Raw genomic sequence first — 23,556 nt, 5'->3', positions numbered from 1 at the left:
AATTACTAAACTGAAAGGATGTGAAGAAATACAGTTTTCCATATAGATGTATAAATATGTGGAATAGCTTAGAAGGTGATATAGCCCAAGCTCAAACAATACACGAGTTCAAATCTAAATATGATAATTGGAAATCAAAGATATAGATTAAGTTGGAACTGTACATGAATTTGAGTCTAGGTATGTTAGAAAATTAGAGAATAGTAGAGAGGAACCAATGAGCATTGCTCCTTTCCTGTATACTTCAATTATGTAAATACACATACATTCATGTTTATGTATGTGTGTACCTACAATTAGGTACACATATGCACACACAAACACACTCACTCATTCAGTGAACGAGTCAATCAATCTAATGTAAAGCTTCTTTACCCTATCCATCCATCTCTCATGCTCTCACTACATCCATTTCACTCCTTAATATATATATTTTTTTCTATATGTAAACCAACACAGCACTTTGGTGAGCCCTGTCCAGCAGTTTCCTTTCCTATTGTAGTTTAGTCTTATAAATACCAGCACATCTAGTGGATATACTCCATAAACTGCACTTTTGTTGGAAAGATATGTATAATAATTGATGTATACAGACGTTCCTCAACTTACATTTTAGTTACATACCAAAAGGCCGAACTTAAGTTGAAAATGAACGTAAGTTGTTACTGTACTATACATCCGTAAATTCTATTACCGTATCTTATAAAACACCCCTAAATCATTAATTATACACATAACATTGTAAAATAATAACATTAATTTCAATTAAATTAAATTCAAGCAACATAAATTGAGATGGTAAAAGAGGAGGGGGAGGAGGATGAGGATAAGGCTAGGCATTATCAGTTTATCATTTGTGAAATGTAAACAATGGACGCAGCATCATGCGCAAGTATCGTTTGAACTACGGAGAGCGCGCTAAACTAAAAAATTCACTCAATTTTTTTTTTTTTTTTTTTACAATATTTTTTTAGTTAGTTCAAACGTAAAACGAATGAATGTAAGTAGGGGAGCATCTGTATAAAGCAAAATGGTAATGTAGGATGAACTGGGTTCCTCCCTCTCAAGTTAAACCGCTTCTTCTTGTTATTACAATGTGCCCTTTGTTGAACTAGCTGGTTTATTCATGTATGAGAATGTGTTCAAAAGAGTTGGTGGTAGCATTTATAGGAGTTGCTTGTAACTGTTCATAAATCAAATATTAAAAATGGAAGTGTTTCTGTCGGGGGGACTAGAATACTGCCACACATTCCCTTGTATGTCATATAAATCAATTTAATAGGGTAGAGTAAAGGGACTGAGACTCCCTCTTTTTGTGTTTGTCTTCAGTAAAAAGTTGAGGCAAAAAAGGAGGTTCCAAGAGGACAATTTTTACAGAACCCCATTGGGTTTGATGTTATGGAATGAGTGAGAGTAAAAAATGAGTAGTAGTATGTTTATGAGAAGACAGTTGGATGTATTAACTTTGAATAAAAGAAAATGAAAGAGAAAATTTGGAAGTATTGTCAGTATCTTGAGTAGAAAGCTGAGGAAGAGTAGTGATTGTTGGTGAATGATCATGTGTATGGGTGACCAGAAGAGTCATTATGATTATACTGGTATTAATCAATCTATTGCCCCCAAAGAAACCAGCTATAGGAATAAAGGAAGAGAAGATAGAGATAAGTGAAAGGGTAAATAGTGTTGAGACCTCACTGGTACTACATATTTTAATATAGGGCAGATCACACATTCTTTGTCAAAAAGATCAGAATAAAAAGCTTTCCACACAGTGGTAGACACTGGGAACAAATTGGATGAAACAATACTGTGTGCAAACACCATACATGAATTTAAGAACAAACTAGGTGTTGCGAGATACAAAGACAGGTCACCATGAGCATAGCTCCCCTTCACGTATAATACGACTAGGTAAATACAGGCTTATAGTAGTAGTAGGAGAGCAGTTTCTGGTTGTCAGCTCTCTTTATATGAAAAGATGGAGTAAATAGTATTGAAGTTGCTAGAGATTTTGAGTTTGGTCTGGAAACAGGATGTTGATGGGTTTTGAAGATGGCCAGCAAGGAAACAAGTCTCCAGTGTCCATTTTGCATGACCACCATTTGGGGATACTCGTTGTTGGTCCCTAGTGAGAGAAAGGAACAGGAAAGAAGTTTTGGAAGGGTTTAAGTGCATAGAGAGCTTTGGAATGAATGTGTGAATATAGTGATGGGTGATTTGAATGCTTGAATTTAGCCAATGGATGGTGTAATTGGGAAATGTTGTATGGATGGAAGGAATGGAAGTGGAAAGGATGTCCTTAGAATGTGTATTAACCCCTTGAGCACCGGATGTGTGTTTTGTGACACCTGTGTGTCACGGCTGAGTGCACCCGCAAGGAACCGAGCGTGCTCCCCGTGACATGCACATGTCACAGTTATAAGCTGTGTGTATTGAGGGCTCTCAAGGCCTCGGTTTCTGGGTTATTTCTACCCACGTGGCGGCAAGTGTCTGTGTTTACAAACATAAGGCGCCAGCCATTTATGGGACGGTTTGAAACGGTTGTTTACGTAAGGTTGACGGGTCGGTAACGAAGGGGTTAAAAGGAAATTGATCAGTGTTGCCTAGTTCTCTCATGCAGTAGACTGGCATATTGCTGATTGCTAATACTTCATTTAAGGAAAAAGATTTATACATAGATATTTGGTCATGATAGATGAAAACCAGTGTATATTACCTTTTATATAAGAAATTGTGATTGGCAGAAGCTTTAAAGTTAGTTACTCAGGAGCTAATACATGAACTAATACGTGATTTTATAATTTCTTAGATACTGCTTGTTCAGAGACTCATTGGGGCTTCAACTCCACCATCTCCAGTGAAGGCTTCATACAGTAGAGAACAACTAGAGGTAATTGATAAACAAATGTAGATATTGTGCATACTATGGCACATAATCATATACATAGGAAAAATAATAATAAATTTCCTTTTGTATCTTAGGCCGCAGCATTAACGTTGTGTGAGAACTTGACTGCAGAGATATCTCAGCCAGCACCAAACTCCCCATGCACCAATGATGACCTTTCCACGCCTCTAAGTGACAACTCCATTGGCTTGCCACCACCAGCATCTCCGAGGCCACCTTTATCCACACCCCGCCCAAGACAGACTCGACCAAAACGTCCAAGAGCTCCTTCACCCTCTCCACTTATAATACAATTGATGGAGATGGGTTTCTCCAGGACATGTGTTGAACATGCTATTAAAGTTATGAGTAAGTGTCAAAACTGTTGGTATTGTGGTTTTTAATTTATGCCGCACATCCTCGTATAGATTTGTTTACCTTGAAGTTACTCTTCATATTTCACATAACGTCATAGTTTCAATTCCTTTTCATTGAATATGTCAGTTTAGAGGAGAATATAGTTTTTTTTTTTTTTTAATTATATATAGTGCTTAAAGTACCTAGGTAATGTTTACTTATAGCTGCTGTTGTCATTCCTTACACTGTCTGGTTGAGCAGTCCCATCTTATATAATGTTATAGTTGGTACTAGGAGTTGATTCACTGGAGTAGGACTTCAGTTTTGTTTTACATTTATGTATGACGTGGGATATATAGAATAGTATTTTTTTAATATGCAGTACCCTATTTTGCAATGAATGTGTTTCTGAACTACAACTAAATATTTTGTATTGAAATTGTTGCAGGAAGATCCGGCTGTGAAGCACAACCAAGCCCAGAGTCATTGGTGGTTTGGCTGATTGAGAATGGTGATATGGCCTTCTCTGATTCAGACACAGCACCAGAAGCTCTTGACTCTGATGCTGATTCACTGACAGATGAGTTCAATGATGATCCTCCAGTACTTGATGTAATTATCATTAGCACTCTTGTATTGGGTCACAAGTATTGGCAGGGAATTCATGTGATTTAATCTATATATTATTACATACATACATACATACATACATATACCAAGGCTTTTTCCCCCTTCCAAGGGAGGTAGCCAAAAAGGGAAAGGCATAAAAACACTCCCACCCATTTCATTCCTAAATATCCTCCACACCCCTCCCACCCTTCCTCTCTATATATTATTAGTATTATTTTTCTTCCTCCTCCTCCCCCTCCCCCTTCCCCCTCCCCCTCCCCCCTCCCCCTCCCCCTCCCCCTCCCTGGGGACTGTGGGTCTCCTACAAGATAGACCTGGGAGCAATCAAATGATTGACCTTCCTGCTCAACAGACATTCCAAGTGTGTCCAAAACCCCCACCACCTTATCCATCCACCTCATTCTTAGTCTTTCTCTCAAATTGACTCCATCCACTGGACTTTCTTGTTCAGTCTTTCCCTATATCCAAACCATTTCAGTAATCTTTCATCTGGCTTGTTGAATAACTCTTTCCACCCCCATTCTTTGCCTCACTTCCACATTCATCACTCGGTACATTTTTGTAACATTTGTTGTACTTTTCAAGCACTTCATCTCTAACACACTCAAACTTTTCTTTTCTGCCACTGTACAATACCATGAATACAACTGCCATTTGCAGGGGACTGCCATTGGTCCCATAAAATATACTTTTGTCAATTTTTCATTAAAAAAGAATTCACTGAGCTCAACAGAGGTTTTATACTTTCATTGGTAATAGATTGTGATGTGTAATTAATTGTTTTGCTCCTGATTGTTGTACTTAAGTTCACTAATTCAGTATGCAAATATACCTCAGGCATCACCAGTTCTGGAAACATTCAGAAAACGAGTAGACTTTGCAAGTAATGATGACTATGCAATGTACGTGAGTGACAACATTGCTCCAGGCATGACTGTGCGCTGCTGCAGAACCTATGAAGAGGTACACGAGGGCGACATTGGAAGAGTTATCCGGGTTGACCGAGACTCTCTTCACAACTTGAATGTTCAGGTAAACTGTGTTGTTGACTTTGGATTAGTTATACCGTGATTGACCGTAGGATACTACCTCACTTGAAATAAATGCATAAACATAGCCAAACAGTTGAATTGCTGTAATCATGTTAAGGGTTAATTAAAGTGAATCAATCCATCACTTGCCCTAGTTCTCTTTTGCAAGTCCTGTAACCCCCAGGAATCTGGCCACTGCCACCAGTTCAACCCAGAAGTTAGTCAGTGAAGAGGTTTTGTGTTGTCTGGAGTGAGCAAGTGTAAGACCATGTAGTATTAGGTGTTCATCATAGACAATTGGTGTTTTTTGACGGGCAACACGATTCATTGAAACCAGATGATCAATATCCAGTGAAATATTAGACAAATTAATATTAATTGTTTATTTGGTTGAGATCACCTTCCCATACCAACAAAATTGTATGATATCAGTCAGAAAGAAGTTAAATATTTAAACAGGGAAAATCATGTGTAAAACTTCCCATGAGAGTGATGTATGTTAATGTTTTTTTTTCTTTAAGTTAGATTCATTTATTAAGAGAAAAAAAGGGAAAAATTGGTCACTTTAAACTAATTAATATGAAAAGGAGAAATTGCTTTATTCATACTAATTTATAAGTGGAGAAAGAAGGAAAATTTACTTTGAATATTATATATACAGGTTGACTGGCAGAGAAAAGGTGGAACTTACTGGGTACGGTATATTCACATTGAGTTACTGGACCAAACTCCACCACCTTTACAACCAATGGGATTGATACGAACTGGTGACAGAGTGCGTGTCAAGCCCACTGTGGCGACTCCTAAATATAAGTGGGGGTCAGTCACACACTGCAGCATTGGTATTGTCACAAGTAAGTGAAATATTCTGCACAAGTACCTCTTCTGTTGCTTTCAAAGCTGAACTTGCAAATTCCTTCATTAAAGTGTTTCCACCCTTGCACAGTATGTAGTAGGTGTGTAATTTAATTTGGCTGACTTCTTTATAAGGGGGAAAAGGACTTTTGGTATTTATATATAGTTAAAAGAATATTGCTTTTTATTGATTGATATCTGCTTCTAGGTGTTAGTAGTAATGGACAAGACATCACAGTGGACTTCCCACAACAGCCCAATTGGCAGGGTCTTATGTCGGAAATGGAAATTGTACCATCCTGCCACTACAACGTCACTTGTGATGGATGCTCTGCATCTCCCATCATTGGTAAGCAAAGGCTTGGACAGATTTATTGTTTAAATGATTTATTTTTGTTGCAGTGTGGTATTAAAATGTCACATCTAATTCCAGGAGCACGCTTCAAGTGTAAAGTTTGTGATAACTTTGACTACTGTGATGATTGCTATCGGAACAAGAGAAATCATCGTCATCTCTTTAATAGAATAGCTGAGCCAGGTAAGGTGTTCTTTTAGGGTGTAGTTTTATGTTTATGATTCAGTTTAACAACTTACTTGAATGGACTTCTCATAGGATAGGGTTACATAGAGCAGGATACCTAGTCCCATCACTCTGCCCCACTTTAGCTGCCTTTTACGATCTGCATGGTAAACTTGGTTGTAGAATTTTTTCTTTCCCCTACCATATAGGACAGAGGTGAAAATAGAAATACTCAAAAAGTGGTACAGAACAGTTTTAAACAGGAACAGCATAATGGAGGGATAGTTGCAGTTGAAAAGTAGCATCATTCCTCTAGGAGTAGTGATTTTCTTTAACCCCTTCAATACGGGCCAAAATCTCACAGGCAGCATTAGCTGCCAGACATGCGATGTTGCGTCATAATACTCGCATTAAAAAAAATAAAGTTACTGCTGTCTTGCTCATTTTCTTTCACCTGTGAATTTTGATAACCATAGAAAATATGATGAAGCCAATTTACAGAGTATAGGGGTCATGCAGGTACAACTACAATATATATAATCAAGACACCGACATCGGCATCCTCGTGTACTCACTTGCTCCTCATGACGCCTACGTAGGTGTCATCGTATCAAAGGGGTTAACATAGACAAAATTATGTGTGGCTCTAGTCCATAGGGACACTCAAGAACACTCCATAAAGCACTGGCTTCATAGTGCTGTGCAATTAATACATACATAGGGCTTTAACCCCATGAGTACCGAATGTGTGTTTTGTAACACCTGCGTGTCACAGCTGAGTGCACCCGCCAGGAACTGAGCATGCTCCCCGTGACACGCACGTGTCACAGTTATAAGCTGTGTGTATTGAGGGCTCTCAAGGCCTCGGTTTCTGGGTTATCTCCACCCACGTGGTGGCAAGTGTCTGTGTTTACAAACATAAGGCTCCAGCCATTCGTGGGACGGTTTGAAACGTTTGTTTACGTAAGGTTGACGGGTCGGTAACGAAGGGGTTAATGGACTATATAGTGGTAACCAGGAGAAGAGTAGGAAGAGTCAAGGATGTACGTGTTCTAAGGGGAGAGACGGGGGAATATCAGATCATTTTTAGGTGGAAGGTAAGTTGAGAGTGGAGGATAGATGGAGAAAGAGGAAGAGGACAGAAGATAGGGAGGTGTTTAGAGTAAGCTGCTTAAATGAGAAAGAAAAGGAGGAGTACAAGAAAAAGCTGTGAGAGGAGTAGGAGGGAGTGAAGGATAGAGTAGAAGTAGGAATGGAAGAGGAATGGGGATGTTTCAAGGAGAGAGTCACAAGGTGTGCAAAGATAGTGTGTGGAACAAGGAGGATGGGAGGAAACACAAGGGAGGGTAGTGAGTGGTGGAATGATGAAGCAAAGAAGGTTGTAGAAGAGAAGGAATGAGCATTCACAGATTGGTTACAAAATAGGACAAGGAAATCATATGAAAGGTACAAAGAAAAGAGAAGTAAAACATAAGACAAAGGAGGCAAAAAGGAGAGCAGATGTGAAATTTATGTGAAAATTAAATTTTACCAGTAAAATGGCAAAATGTTTTACATTGTATTGTATTTACACAAACTTTAGGAAGTCCAGCTGTTTATGCAGGACGACCAGGACGATATCGTAAAAAGGATTCCTCCCCTTATGGTGGCTACGGTTTAGATGGAGCCATTGAAGACTGGTACAGATGTGTAAGAAACCTTAGTGTATCTTCACGAGAGAACTGGGCCCATCGTCTTATTGATGCCACAGGAAGCTATTGGCAAAGCTGTGGTCATGAAGGAAAGGTATGTAATATATTTTTATCGCAATTTAGATTTATCAGTAAAGGTTTGTATGTCTTCGTGACATGTCGCACTTTAATTTAACCTGTTTTGAGTTGGTTTGGACTCTAATCAGAACCCTTGTTATTGGGTTATTAAATATGTAGATGTGGTACAGAGGAGAGTAAAAGAGAAGAGATTGGTAGTATATTTGTGAAAAGAAATGTGGATGTGTTAGCAGTGAGTGAAATAAACTGAAAGGGAAGAGTGAGTTTCAGAGTGTAATGGGTAGGTTGTCATGAGTAGAAAGGGGCTGAACAAGGGAAGGAGTGGCACTGATGGAAAGTGACGAGATGGGTAAGTGGATCTTAAAATGGAGAGAAGCTTCATCAAGGATGATTTGGAAAGAGGTGAAATTGGGATGGGAGATATGGAATTATATGACCCAGGATGTGAGGAGGGGGAAGTGTTTTGGATTGCTGTTAAAGAGTGTGTAGAGTTTTGGAAGAAATGTGAATATATTTTTAATGGTAGAAGAAATGAGCCAGTAAGAATGGTAGGGAGCTGCAGGATTGACAAGAAGGAACTATAGCAGAGAGAAAATGTTTGAGATGTGTACTGATAGAGAACTGACAATAGTAAAGGTAGTATTTCAGGTGTTTGTAGAATTGGTGATAGAGGAAGTGTACAAGGAACAGGTTATGATCTAAGCATGTTCTTTAATTTTCTCTCAAGCATTGGATACGACTTGAAATGCAGCCCAATATAGTAATCGAGTGTCTGCGAATGTTAGTGGACCCAGCTGACAGCTCGTATATGCCATCTCTTTTGGTGGTCAGTGGAGGGGACTCTATATCAAAGATGCGGGAACTGGCAACAGTGAGGATCAACCCACCAGATACCTGGGTAACGTTACTACGAGGCATGAAAGAGGTGAGATTTTTGTTCTTTATAACTACGATAGCAGTTTTCTTTAGATTATACAAACTATCAAAGAAATGTATACTCTTAAATTCTCATAATATAATTAGTTACACACACACTTTTTTTTTCCCTCGAAAAAAAATTGACAGTCATCCTCCTTATAAGAGAAATTTAAACATTTATGTATGCATCTTTCTTACTTTTTTTTTTTTTTCTTTTTTTTTTTTTTACAGTACATGAAGTTTATATCAATCGATATCAAACAATGTAAAAGTGGAGGCATTGACTGCAGAGTACATGGTCTGGCTGTAACTGGGAAGATGTTGGAACAGTATGGCGATCCCTCTGTTGCTGTTTCTTTCTTGGCATCAGACAACGAAGATGCAGAAGTATGTTCTACCAAAGCAATTGTTTACTGTTATTATCACTACATTTGGTATTATGATTATTGATGTTTTATATGCAGCATCAACACCTATCATCACTTGTGAGAGTAACCCAGTGTCTGTCATGCAATAACAACTTTTTTATTTTACGCAAACCCATTGGGGTTTTGTATTTATTTTTCTTTGTTCTTTGCGTGGGAGTGGTTTTTATGCCTTTGTTTTTTGGCTACCTCCCTTGTAAGGGGGAAAAAGCCTTTGCTCTATATATGAATGTGTGTTAGTTACTTATTGTTCCTGTATTGTAGTCATGCATTATTTGGATGTACTGTTTCCTTTTGCAGGATGATGCAACAGAAATGAGTCACAAAAGCATATCCTCGGCTGCACTGGAAAGATTTGAAGGTGAACCTCGTGTCTTCGTGTGGGGCTTGAACGACAAAGACCAGCTGGGAGGCTTGAAAGGCTCAAAGGTTAAGATGCCAGTGCTCTCAGAAACCTTGAGCAGTTTGAGACCCATTCATGTTGCTGGTGGTTCAAAGTCGCTCTTTGTGGTCTCACAAGAAGGGAAGGTAAATGAAGCTCTTTCTTGTGTTGTACAGTTGGAGGGAAATCACTGGATTTCAGAGTATCTGGATCCTATTGATGTAACTTGCCATTGTTCCTATTTGTGTCACTAGAACATTGCCTTCAGTCCTTAGTCATACATTGCAAGCAGTGTCTCCCTCCTTCCCCCCCTCTCTCCCTCTCCCCCTCTCCCTCTCCCTCTCTCCCTTTCACCCTCCCTCCCCCTCTCTCTCTCTGTCTCTCTCTCCTCTCTCTTCTCTCTCTCTCTCCCCCCTCCTGTCTCTCTCTCCCCCTCCCTCCTGTCTCTCTCTCCCCCTCCCTCCTGTCTCTCTCTCTCCCTCCCTCCTGTCTCTCTCTCTCCCCCCCTCCTGTCTCTCTCTCTCCCCCCCTCCTGTCTCTCTCTCCCTCTCCCTCCTGTCTCTCTCTCCCTCTCCCTCCTGTCTCTCTCTCCCTCTCCCTCCTGTCTCTCTCTCCCTCTCCCTCCTGTCTCTCTCTCCCTCTCCCTCCTGTCTCTCTCTCTCTCTCCCTCTCCCTCCTGTCTCTCTCTCTCTCTCTCTCTCCCTCCTGTCTCTCTCTCTCTCCCTCCTGTCTCTCTCTCTCTCCCTCTCCCTCCTGCCTCTCTCTCTCTCCCTCTCCCTCCTGTCTCTCTCTCTCTCCCTCCTGTCTCTCTCTCTCTCCCTCCTGTCTCTCTCCACTCTCTCTCTCTCTATCTATCTATCTCTCTCTATCTATCTATCTCTCTCTATCTATCTATCTCTCCCTTTCCCTCTTGTCTCTCTATCTATCTATCTCTCCCTTTCCCTCCTGTCTCTCTCTATATATATCTCTCTCTCCACTCTATATCCCTCTCTTTCTGTCTATCTATATATATATACATATATATACATATATATATATACATACAGTCGTACCTCGGTACTCGACCGCCTCTATACTCGACCAAATCGGTGCTCGACCAAAAAATTCGAGTAGAAAATGCATCGGACCTCGAACAGATTTTCGGTACTCGACTAGCTCGAACAGCGGGTAAGCGTCAGTTCGACTCAGACCGCCAGCGGAGTAAGACGTACGCAGTTTGTTCGAGTATTTCTTCCCAGATTTAAACTTTTTCGTGTTGCTCTAGCCCTTAATAATGGGTCCAAAGAAAGACAGTGATAAGGGGAAAATTGGTTTCAGTGTTCGAACAAATCGGTGCTCGACCACCACCTCAGAACGGATTATGGTCGAGTACCGAGGTACGACTGTATATATATACATATATATGTATACATATATATATATACATATATATGTATACATATATATATACATATATATGTATACATATACATATACATATATGTGTATATATATGTATACATATATACATATATGTGTATACATATATGTATACATATATATGTATACATATATATGTATATACATATATATGTATATATATATATATACATATATATGTATACATATATATGTATATACATATATATGTATATATATATATATATACATATAATATATATATATATATATATATATCCTCCTCTTCTTCCTCTTCTTCCTCTTCCTCCTCCAATGAATATTGACTTCACCAAAATCCAATTTAGAAAATGCTGACATAGCATTTTACTATGCTTCAGGTTTATGATTAATGTTAAGACTTTTTTCCCATGTGGTTAGACTTGAAATGATCATGTATTAAGTATGTGAATAGACCTTTACTTCTAACAAGAAATAATAGGCTAGTGATTGTAACTGAGAAAATACCAATACAGTAATTGCTATCTGTAACTTGTTCGGTGAAGAGATTTCATAGATTAATGAAATTTCCTGATGTTAAGCAAAATAAGATATTTACTTTAACATCCCTTGGATAAAAGGGTAGATTGAGGTAGTTTTAACCCATTCAGGTTTTGATAAATAGAGTCCGTCAGTTTGTTGCTCCAGGTCTCTCTTGCAGGAGACCCATGGGAATGATACAACATTCATAAAAAATATACAAGATTAACCTCTTCAATATGAGTCAAATTTTCGTGGGCAGCATCAGCTGCCTGATATGATGCCTTACAATACTCGTTTTATAAAATATAAAGTCACTGCTGTATTACTCATTCTCTTTCACTCTGAATATTAATAACCACAGAAAATATGGTCAGGCCAGTTCACAGAATATGAGGGTCACTCAGCTACAACTATAAGATAGATATAATAAAGACCCTGACACCAGGATCCTCATGTACCCACTCATGCCTCGTGATGCCTACATAGACGTCATCATATGAAATGGGTTAAACACCATATTGAAGAAATTAAGAGAATTTTGGGGGGATTTTAGAGGTTTCAATTTGAAACACAGCTGGATTATGTAAATTCTTTTTGCAGGTGTATGCATGCGGGGAAGGCACTGGCGGTAGGTTAGGGCTGGGACATTGTGGCAATGTTCCGGTGCCACGGCAGATCACGGCCCTGTCTCAGTATGTTGTCAAGAAGGTCGCTGTTCACTCTGGGGGCAGACATGCATTGGCACTCACTGTTGATGGGAAGGTAAGTTTTGATATTTGTTTTAGAAATCTCGTATAATCTCTTGTATGTGTTTTATTTACAAAGCTTTTGTGATGCTTCAGAGCTTTTGATGTGCTGTTTATTATTAAAGAAAAAATAATTTAGGGAGAATATGCAGAGTGCATAAGATAAGGGATGGGAATGGTATTTTCTATTGTATTGTTTCTTATGAATATTAAAGATAATTGTTGCCTTTTCATTGAGTGGAAAGCCCAGAGTTCCACAACACTTTGCACAAGTCCTTGGGCCCTCCCTCAGAGATCTGTGGGAAGAAAATTTGCTCTGTCGTCTGTTTTGTATTGGTGTGGGACTTATCTATGTCACCAGCTGAAAGTGGTAGGAGGAGGGGAGCACTTGTCATTTGTTAACTCTGTTTGTGTGAAAAGGTACAAGAAATACAGTTGAGGTTGATGGAAGGAGACCTTGGGCCCAATCCAGAGATTGAAAGTCAACCCTTCAGAGCTCCTCCTGGTGGAAGTGAAGGGGTTGACAGGATTTGAAAGCAAACGGTTCCACTCTCAATCTTGCAAGACCATCACTAACCAACTGCCCATTTTCAAAACCCATCAACACCCCTCATCTCTATCAGGAGGTGCAGCCCTGAGGGGCTGACACTTGGTCTCCAAACTGGCCTGAGATTACTTATTGTCAACTGAAACTCTATTTCTTATGTTTTTTCACACATCGGGAGCTGGCAATTGGCAGCTGCTCCCCTACTCCACCACTAGCAGCCAGTGATGTAGTAACAGTCCCACATAAATTCAACACAAACAACAGTCTAAAATGTCTTTCCAGAGAAACCTGTGAGAGGATCCAAGAGGTCTTCCCTTAATGAAACTTGAGGCAACAGTTAATTAGAATAGATAATTTATTTATTATTTGTGGGTGAGATGCAGGGATGACCCGTCATCCTGGAGGAGCTAAGAAAAAAAAGAGGAAGGGAGGGATGGTGAATGGGAATGGAGTATGTGGGGATGAAATGGGTGGGAGTGGATTTATGCCTTTGACTGGCTACCTCCCTTGTATGGGGGAAAACTTGTGGGTATATGTATGTATTCGTGTATTATTTTTTTCTCAAAAGGGAAGTATAACTATATATACATATCAAGTTAATTGTTCTTTTTTCTAGGTATTTTCATGGGGTGAAGGTGAAGATGGTAAGCTAGGTCATGGCAATCGTAATAGTTACGACAAACCCAAGCTCATTGAAATTCTAAAGTCTAAGAGAGTTCGAGATGTTGCGTGTGGAAGTTCTCACAGTGCTGCCATCACATCAAGTGGAGAGCTCTTCACGTGGGGTCTTGGTGAATATGGAAGACTTGGCCATGGAGATACCACCACTCAGTTGAAGCCCAAAGCAGTTAAAGCACTTGCTGGTCATAGAGTTGTACAGGTAGGGATTTGGCAACTTTTTGTATTTGAGTAGATATATATGTTAATTTATTTATTTTTATATATATATATATTTTTCATACTAATGCAAGACAATTGTAGTCATTTGGAAGGTGGTACCTTAGACTGAAGAGTGTTTCAACTGATTAAATCTGACAGGTGTTATGGTGTTAATTAAAACCAAATTTGTGACTCGTGCCACAGAGTTGTAGTAATTAAAAAAAAAAAAAAATCCTGATTGAAAATAAAAATGTACATTCACTCCAATCTTAGGTTGCATGTGGCAGTCGTGATGCACAGACATTGGCCCTGAGTGCTCAAGGTTGTGTCTTCTCTTGGGGTGATGGGGACTTTGGTAAACTGGGCCGTGGAGGGTCTGAAGGATGCACGCTACCTCAGAACATTGAACGACTCAATGGCTTAGGCGTCTGTCAGATTGAATGTGGAGCACAGTTTTCGCTGACTCTTACCAAGAGTGGTCAGGTAACGTATGAATGCAGTTGAAGAAAGTGTTATGAATTTTTACATATTAAAGTTTATATATATATATATATTTCTCCCCTCAGCCAGCATTTTTCTCCTTGATGATATCCTGATAATCCCTAGACAATAAGTATAGTATTTTCTGAGGTCTTCATCTTTAGGGTGGACTATATTATGGTCTTGTATTGCACAGGTGTGGACTTGGGGTAAAGGGGACTACTTCCGCCTTGGTCACGGTACTGATCAGCATGTAAGAAGACCCACCATGGTTGAAGGTTTACGAGGGAAAAAGGTAGTCCATGTGGCAGTTGGAGCTCTACATTGCCTTGCTGTTACAGATAGTGGACAGGTAAGAATACATTCTTATTGTGAAAGATGTGTTAATTTGTTTTGTTTATAGCTTAGAATTTGTATTTTGTTTGCTGTTACTATACAAAATGAGAATTGGGTTACCTTTGTATCAGTATAATGAAAATGGTTCAGATCTAAATAATTGGCTACTCAGGAATATATAAAATTCATTGTAGATTAATATTGTGATTAAGATTAACAAGACATGAAAAACAGTAAATGAAAGTTAATGTTTGTCCTTACGTAGGTGTATGCCTGGGGAGACAATGATCATGGCCAACAAGGTAATGGTACAACAATAGTTAATAGAAGACCTGCTCTAGTTGGAGGTTTGGAAGGAGTTCACGTTGCACGTGTTGCCTGTGGCTCTTCACACAGTGTTGCATGGACAACGCCAGATCCTCCTTTGCCAGCTGCCACCGAGCCCGTCATGTTTACCACCACCAAAGACCCTCTTGGAGCCCATGCCCTTGGTTAGTTGATGTTCTTTAGTGTTTAAATGGCAAAATATTTGGCTATGGAAGAAAGTAGAGAAAAAAATATGTAGTGGAACCCTGACTTACAAGTGTCCCAACTTTTGAGTATTTCGTAGTATGAACTGTCTCTAAGCTGATTTTTTGCTTTGAGTTGCAAGCAAAAATTTGGGTCATGAGTTGGCTTAGATACCCACCACTATTTGCCTTAGCAAACGCCACAGTGAATGCTTTAGCATCTGGTCAGCATCCCATGTCTCACTCAATGGGTAGGCAGACATACACATTAGCAAGTGCAAAGACCATTAATGGAACAGATTTTTGGCATTTCACTTCATTTCAGTGAGTAAAATTGATTCAGCATACAAGTAATTCAAGTTATGATCTCTGTCACAGAACAAATTAAACTCTTATGTCAAAGTTCCACTGTATATGTTTATAACTTCTCAAGAAATTAAGTTGTTCCGAAGAATACAAACTCTTCGGTACTCCTTACACTAGGATACTCTCGCGTAGCGCGAATATTTCTACTGCGAAATTAAAATCCTCACTCTGGGTCTGGGCAACACTTATCCTCAGTAAGGGGCCCCATTGGGGCAAGGGGGGGGGCCCTTGCCCTCCACCACAAGTCTCGCACACTATAACCATTCTCTTCGCAGTAGTGACCGCGTTAACATCTCTCTACTGCATGTTTAGTTTTTTTTTCGGTTTCCCCCTTAATTTTTTATCCTCTTCAGAGGGCATCTGATGAGCTGAACAGAATTCACATAAAGGACTTTGCAAAATAGATCATAAAATAATAAACACCAAAAGGTCCTTTCCCCCTAAGGGGTGTGGCTTATTAAAAGCTACTGTCTACCGTTCACCTATCCCATACTCATCCAAAAGTCCATCTGTTGTCCTTTCCATCTTAGCTCCTTATGGATGAAGGGACATCCCCTTAGGACAGTCCTCTCACCCTGTTTACCCTATTCACCCTAGACACCTACCTCTCGTGACACTTTTCACTCCCCCTAAACATTTACTTGCTTCCCCTAATCTTCACTTCACCTCCACTCTTACTCCTCCATTCTCTGCTACATGTAATAATAATACATACATACATATACCAAGGCTTTTTCCCCCTTCCAAGGGAGGTAGCCAAAAAGGGAAAGGCATAAAAACACTCCCACCCATTTCATCCCTAAATACACTCCACACCCCTCCCACCCTTCCTCTCATCTGAGCACCTCCTGGATGACGGGTCATCCCTGCACCCTGCCCACCGCCCTGGGTCAGAAGCAGTGTCGCAAGACACAGTACATCCACAGCGAGGCCGCTTCATTTAATCGGCGACCCCCCCTCTCCGTCCCCCTTTGCATATAAGGCGAGGACGGGGAGAAATCCCTTCGGGCTGCGTCAAAATTTACTCACACATACTACCCCACCCCCCACTTCCCCGCCCATTCCTCCTCATGCAGTCACAACATCATCCATATACAACCATTCTCCACTCACCTCTGTCTTCCGTCCTCTCCCTTCCTTCCTCAACAGACACCTTCCTTCCTCAACAGACATTCCCCTCTTCCCCAAAGCCCCCTTCACCCCATCCATCCACCTCATCCTAGGACGTCCCCTCATGTTCACTCCCTCCACATCTGCCTTCCATACCTCTTTTACTAGTCTTTCTTCACTCATTCTTTCCATGTGTCCAAACCATCCTAATATTCTTTCATCAACCCTATCTCCCAAATCCTTTTTCACCCCTGTTCTCCTCCTCACCTCCTCATTTCTCACTCTATCTAGCCTAGTAACCCCCACCATACTTCTCAGACACCTCATCTCAAACACATTCAAACTCCTTCTCTCTTCTTCTCTTATGTTCCACGTTTCTGCCCCATACAGTGCTGTTGGCACAATCACTCCTTCATACAGTCTCCTCTTCGCATCCATTCCCAAATGTCTATTCCTCATTACACTCTTTAATCCACCAAGGCATTTACTCGCTTCTCTCAATCTACATTCTACCTCCACCTTCACTCCACCTTTTCCTGCTACACTTGCACCCAAGTATCTAAAACTATCCACTTCCTCCAGTCGCTCTCCCTTAATGTTCACTTCCAGTCTACTGCCACTTTCACCCCTTGTACATCTCATCACCTTACTTTTACCCACATTTATCTTTAGCTTTCTTCTATCACATACTCTCCCAAACTCTGCCACCAGCTTCCTCAATCCCTCCTCTGACCCTGCCACAAGCGCAGTGTTGTCCGCAAACAACAGCTGGCTCACCTCCCACTTTTCTCCATTTTCTTTAACCATCTCCAATCCCTGACTCACTACCCTAGCATTCACCTCTCGCACTACCCCATCCATGTATAAGTTGAACAGCCAGGGCGACATAACGCATCCTTGACGAAGTCCCACCTTTACTTCAAACCACTCACTCTCTCCATTTCTAATCCTAACACATGCTCTACTACTCTCATAAAAACTCTTGACAGCTCCCAAAAGCTTTCCTCCTATCCCATAAATCTGCATAACCTCCCACAGTGCCTTTCTGTCTACCCTATCATAAGCCTTTTCCAGATCCATGAAAGCCCTAAAAACATCCTTCCCCTTTCCTATAGCTTTCTCACATATCTGTCTTACCACAAAGATCTGATCTACACAACCTCTACCCGTCCTAAATCCACACTGTTCCTCACCAATTACTCCCTCTGTTCCTCTCCTAATCCTCTCAATTAAGATCCTCCCATAAGCCTTCCCTACTACACTCAACAGGCTAATCCCTCTGAAACTACTACATTCACACTTGTCCCCTTTTCCCTTGTAAAGAGGAACTAGACAATAATACAATTGAGCACTTTTATGAGTAATATAGTAATTATAAGAGTGAGTGATATGCTTAGTCTAAAATTTATGAGTTTATTGTGCGGACAATGGATGGAATGGCACTGTTCTTGTATCGGTCAGTCCTCGGCGCTCTGATGGGCTTGATTTTGTTAGAATGCCGAGTTGCATGGCGGGTGGTTGTTGTTGTTGTCGTTCCCTAGACTGTCTGTCCGAGCAGTCCCGTCTCCCCAAGGAAGGCCACAGCCGAAACTGGGTTTTCCCACAAATCCTTTATAGAGTGTATGTTGTGTTGTTTGCGTGCATGATTGTGTATAATGCAGTCTTCCATTATGTGTTGTATGGTATGGGGTGAAGTGTTACATCCTGGGCAGCTGTTCACAACACGGTCGTCCAGCCTCTTCTGGTAGCTTAGAAGTGCTGGGTGGTGACCGCATCGCAGTCTGGCCAAGTGGACTCTGTCCTTTCGTGGGAGAGAGGATTCAGAAGGGTGGATATCAGGGGGTCTGGCATGCAGCAGTGTGTTGTCTTTCAGTGTGTTAATGGAGCGGTGAGTGATATGATTATGAATATGTTTCCGGAGGCTGGTATTTGGTGGTTGTGGAGGAAGAGAAGAGAGTATCTGTGCATAATAAAGGTCTTTGGGTGTAGTTTTAATGTTTCTTGGTGTGTGTGGGTGTTCTGCTATGTAGTGTAGCGGGTGTGATGTGTTTGTGGTGGCTGCAGCAAGTGTTTGTGTGCCTCTCATGTCGAGGTGGACCTTGACTTTGAGGACTTTTGTTTCATGGTGTAAATGGTCTGTAGGTGTTGTATTTGTGCAGCCTGTAATTGTTTTTAGGGCTTTGTTTTGTATGATTTGAAGGGTGTTGTGGTGTGTCTCACTGAGATTAGGAGCCCATGCAGGACTCGCATAATTCATCACTGAGCATATGCATTGTTTGTATATTGTTATATTAGTTTCTTTGTTTTGTCCAAATGTTGTTCCAGTGATTGACTTAAGTGCGTTAAGTCTAGGTGTGCATTTGTTTTTTATGTTTGTGAGGTGTTGTTTGAAAGACATGGATGTATCGTATGTTACACCAAGAATTTTCGGTGTGTTTGTGTGTGGTATTAGAGTGTTGTTGATGTAGAGATGAGGTATGTATTTGTGTTCTTTTGTCCAGTTGGTGAGAAGTGTTGCTGTAGATTTGGTTGGAGCTATTTTGAGTCTGTTTGTGATGAACCATGTGTTGAGTGTGTCAAGGTAAGGCTGGATTATTTCTGCAGCTTTGTCTGTGTTACGATGTGTGCATGTGATTGTTATGTCGTCTGCGTAGGAAGAGATTTGTATTTCTGAGGTGTCTGGTGTGGGTAAGTCATGCATGTATAGATTAAATAATGTGGGGGATAGAACTGAGCCCTGTGGTACTCCGTTCTTAATGTTTCTGATGTGCGATGATTGGCCATTATATGACACATGAGCATTCCTGCCTGCCAGATAATTGGCCAGCCATCTTTTGGTGTTATTGTGCATGTCTGTGTTATATATTTTATTTGTTAGTTTGTGGCGGGGGATAGCATCAAAAGCTTTACTAATGTCCAATGTTATAAGAAGTGTTCTGTAGTGGGGCCTATCTGAATTGATGCCATCTAAAATTCTTTGTGTGAGGTTTGTCAGAAGAGTGTTTGTGGAGTGTAGTGGCCTAAAACCGTGTTGTGAGTCAGCAAGGGGAATATATGGTGTGACAAGTTTAAGTATTAGGCGTTCAATGACTTTAGAGGGGGTGCAGAGAAGTGTGATTGGGCGGTGCGATGTTGGGATTGTTGGGTCTTTGTTCAGTTTTGGAATGGTGATTATTTTACCATGCTTCCAGATGTCGGGTATAGTGTTGTGTGAATAGCTGTAGTTTGCAATGTTTGTGAGTGCGTGTATACCTTGTGGTCCAATGTGTTTTAGGTGGATGTTGCTTATGTTATCAGGGCCACAGGCAGATGAGTGCTTGAGATTATGCATTATGAGTTTTGTCTGACTGTCTATGAAGGGTGGTTGTGGTGTTAGGTGGGAGGAAGTGACGGTGACATGGGTGTAGCATTAGGTCCTGTCCAAACTTATTCAGTGCCTCACTGTGTTTGTTGGACAATCTTGGCAAGCTGAGGGTGGTGAGGGCGTGTTCGTATCCCTCATGCTGACTACCCAAGTTAATTCTGCACGCTCTTCTTTGTACTTTCTCTAATTTGCTCCTCTGTGTGATGTTGAGTGATGATGACCAGGCTGGGGAGGCGTACATGAGGGTGGGGAGTACGAAGGTGGTGTAGACTCCCTTTAGATCTGGTGATGGTGTACCAAGGGACTTCAATCTGCGCAGCATGAAGAGTTTGTAAGAGGCTGTCCTGACTCCATATACGTGAAAAACTCCTCTTCCTCCAGCCTCTTGCCTTTCAAACTTTCCGCCAACTAACTGTAGCCCCTAACCCTTGTACACATCATCCTATCCTTGCCCACATTTACAACCCTCTCCTCTCACATACAAACATATACCAAGGGCCTTTTCCCTCGTACAAGGGAGGTAGCCAAAAAACAAAGGCATAAAATCCACTCCTACCCATTCCATCCCCACATACTCCACTTCCTTTCACCCCCCTCCTTCCCTCTTTTCTTGGCTCCTCCTGAGTGATGGGTCATCTCTGCATCTCACCCACTGCCCTGGGTCAGAAGTAATGTCGCAAGACACCCCTCACATGCCTTCTCAAAAACTCCCACCAACTGCTTCAGCTCCTCTAACCCAGTCATAAGTGCAAGGTCATCCTCAAACAACAGCTGGCTCACTTTTCACTTCCCTCAACCCTCACTCACCACCTCTGAACCCCCATCCAGTATCATTGTGCCCACTAATTTGGTAAATAAGGTTAAGGCTGGGATAGGATCAAGTCCATGGTTTTATTTTTAATTAATTTTTTGTTTATACAATTTTTCAGGTGTTACTGAGCCCCTAGGGTTTTATTTTTAATAAACTTTTTGTTTGTATAATTTTTCAGGTGTTACTGAGCCCCTAGGTTGTGATCAGAATCCATCAGTTGGATCATCAGTGTCAAGTTCCCTGTCAGGACAGACGCCTTCCCTTTCTCGCATTGTTCTGAGCATTGAATCCTCTCCATTGCGTCAAGCAGCCCTTCAGCACATTCTCAATGCTCTTCAGGTAGGAACATTTAAATGGTTGTTCTTATTCATGTGCTCCCATTATCTTAGCTGTTTGAATGTTTTTTTGTTTTTTTTTCCATTATCTTAGCTGTTTGAATGATTGATTTATTTATTTATTTCTATATGCATGGGGGGGACGGAGAGGGGGGGGGTCACCAATTTAATGAAGCGACCTTGCTGTGGATATGCTGTGCCTTGCAACACTGCCTCTGACCCAGGGCAGTGGACAAGGTGCAGGGATGACCCATCATCAAGGAGGTGCTAAGATGGGAGGGAGGGTGGAGGAGAGTGGAGTGTATTTAAGGATGGAATGGGTGGAAATGATTTTATGCCTTTTTCTTTTTGGCTACCTCCTTTGTAAGGGGGAAGAAGCCTTGGTATATATATGTATGTATGTATTTTTATATTTTAGTGTGCTCCCATTATCTTAGCTGTTTGAATTATTTATTTATTAATTGATTTATTTTATTTTATTTTTATTTATTTATTTATTTTAGAGTATATGGTTTGTTTACAGGTGTGTTTACTTAATAGTATTTAAGAAAGGGTCATTTACATATTTATAAGTACATACTAAAAACCCTGAGGCCAACAATGCTTAATTTATGATGGTCCTTATGATACATACATACATATACCAAGGCTTTTTCCCCCTTACAAGGGAGGTAGCCAAAAAGGAAAAGGCATAAAATCATTTCCTCCCATTCCATCCCTGAATACACTCCACACCCCTCCACCCTCCCTCTCATCTTAGCACCTCCTGGATGACGGGTCATCCCTGCACCTTGTCCACTGCCCTGGGTCAGAAGCAGTGTCGCAAGACACAGCACATCCACAGCACTTCCACAGTCCTTATGATAGATATGAAAAAGAGTCATCCCCCTTGTCCAAATACTCCTAAACTTTTGCTTATATGTTAGTTTTCACATTCTACTGATTATTTCACTTGTGGATTGTGTGAACTTGACTTTTAACATGTGCTCCTCCCACTTTGTATTTATCTAACCTTAGCACTTGTATCTGATTATTTGCAACGGAATAATATAATTTCCCATGATTACTGATGTTTTCCACCATTGTATAATTCATGAAGGCCACATTAGGCAAAAAGGGTGAAGGAATATAAGAGTAGGAAGGATAGAATTCTGCAAAATTAGAAGTTATTATTTTTTCTATGTGATGAATATTTCATCACAATATAACTGATAGAAATATCTTCTACTTCAGGTGATGTTTGCAAGAGATTGTGTGATTTCTGCCCTTGGATCCACAGCAACAGTATCCCAGCCCAAGGAATGTGAAAAAGGTAAGTTAGCACTTTTTTTTTTCCATCTCAGCAACTTAGAAATAAAGTGTTGCCCTCAACATCACCACACTGCTTGTTAGTAACCCATCATTTCATTTACTTGTATATCAAACAGATGTGGGAAACCTCCATTTAATCTCGTAGCCTAAGATAGCTGATTGGCTCTACTAAAATGTCACCCACTGGTTCAAGATTTTCAGTCCTGTTGAGAGTGCTAATAATAAAAATCATTGAACAATTTATAGGAAAAACATATAGAAAAATTAATAGATATTGGTGTCACAGAGCAACTGAAATGTAACATTTAGCAGAGATATGTTCACATACATCAAAATGACTTACCCCTCACATGGGGATGGCCATGTCTAAGTATATGCCCATCCCACACCCATCCATTTATTTATTTATTCATTTATTTATTTATTTATTTATTTATTTTTTTATTTTTTTATTTTTTTTTCCCTGTATTGTTCATTTGAGAAATAAACAGAGGAGACGAGAAATCTCTTTAGGCCAAATAATTTCTTCATCTATTTACAACCACTCTCCATTCACACCTATCTTTTGCCCTTGCCCTAACTTACATAGTTGCACTATGTAAGGGCGACAGAGGGAAAACACACAAATAGAATGAATTCATTCTTTGAATAGTTTTGCACTGTGGTGCTTCTAAAGAAGCACCAAAGTGCAAAACTAATCAAAGAATAAACTATTGTTCAATTTGTGTGTTTTCCTTCTGCCTCTCTTACAATGTCAGGATGTCTTCACAAGGGGAAGCAGAACAAACATGAATATGTTGGTTTCAGAGGGATCAGTCTGTTAAGTGGAATTGGAAATGCATGCAGGAGGTCATTGATTAAGAGGATTAGGAAGGGAAGAGAGGGAGTAATTGGGGAAGAGTAGTGTTAGTTTAGGAAAAGAAGAGGGGACTGATCAAATTTTTGTAACAAGATAGGTGATGTTATGGCTGAAGCTAAGATAACTTATGGGCTTTCATGAATTTGACAAGGGCATACAACAGGCATGACAGAGAGGTGTTATTGGAAAGGAGGATGGGTGTAGATTGG

At 40.4% G+C, this 23,556-nt stretch overlaps 1 protein-coding gene across 4 annotated transcripts in view; it reads left to right on the top strand.

The window, feature by feature from the left end:
* The window catches only part of HERC2 (E3 ubiquitin-protein ligase HERC2), a 133,965-nt gene that overhangs the window by 78,995 nt on the left and 31,414 nt on the right, over positions 1-23,556 (top strand). For all 4 annotated transcript variants that reach the window (XM_076172470.1, XM_076172471.1, XM_076172472.1 and 1 more), the window contains exons 43-60: positions 2,810-2,890; positions 2,983-3,256; positions 3,693-3,856; positions 4,712-4,906; positions 5,567-5,759; positions 5,969-6,109; positions 6,194-6,298; positions 7,863-8,065; positions 8,777-8,974; positions 9,199-9,354; positions 9,693-9,920; positions 12,295-12,456; positions 13,604-13,867; positions 14,140-14,349; positions 14,543-14,698; positions 14,948-15,173; positions 21,021-21,181; positions 22,411-22,489. In XM_076172470.1, coding sequence (XP_076028585.1) covers positions 2,810-2,890; positions 2,983-3,256; positions 3,693-3,856; positions 4,712-4,906; positions 5,567-5,759; positions 5,969-6,109; positions 6,194-6,298; positions 7,863-8,065; positions 8,777-8,974; positions 9,199-9,354; positions 9,693-9,920; positions 12,295-12,456; positions 13,604-13,867; positions 14,140-14,349; positions 14,543-14,698; positions 14,948-15,173; positions 21,021-21,181; positions 22,411-22,489 — 3,196 coding nt within the window. The remainder of the gene's footprint in view (positions 1-2,809; positions 2,891-2,982; positions 3,257-3,692; positions 3,857-4,711; positions 4,907-5,566; positions 5,760-5,968; positions 6,110-6,193; positions 6,299-7,862; positions 8,066-8,776; positions 8,975-9,198; positions 9,355-9,692; positions 9,921-12,294; positions 12,457-13,603; positions 13,868-14,139; positions 14,350-14,542; positions 14,699-14,947; positions 15,174-21,020; positions 21,182-22,410; positions 22,490-23,556) is intronic.

The sequence above is a fragment of the Oratosquilla oratoria genome, chromosome 33 (genome assembly GCF_046742065.1).
Source record: "Oratosquilla oratoria isolate Oo_2021 chromosome 33, ASM4674206v1, whole genome shotgun sequence".
NCBI classification, from domain to species: domain Eukaryota; kingdom Metazoa; phylum Arthropoda; class Malacostraca; order Stomatopoda; family Squillidae; genus Oratosquilla; species Oratosquilla oratoria.
Note: the sequence above shows the minus strand (reverse complement) of the source record. Positions and strands in the feature narration are given on the sequence as shown.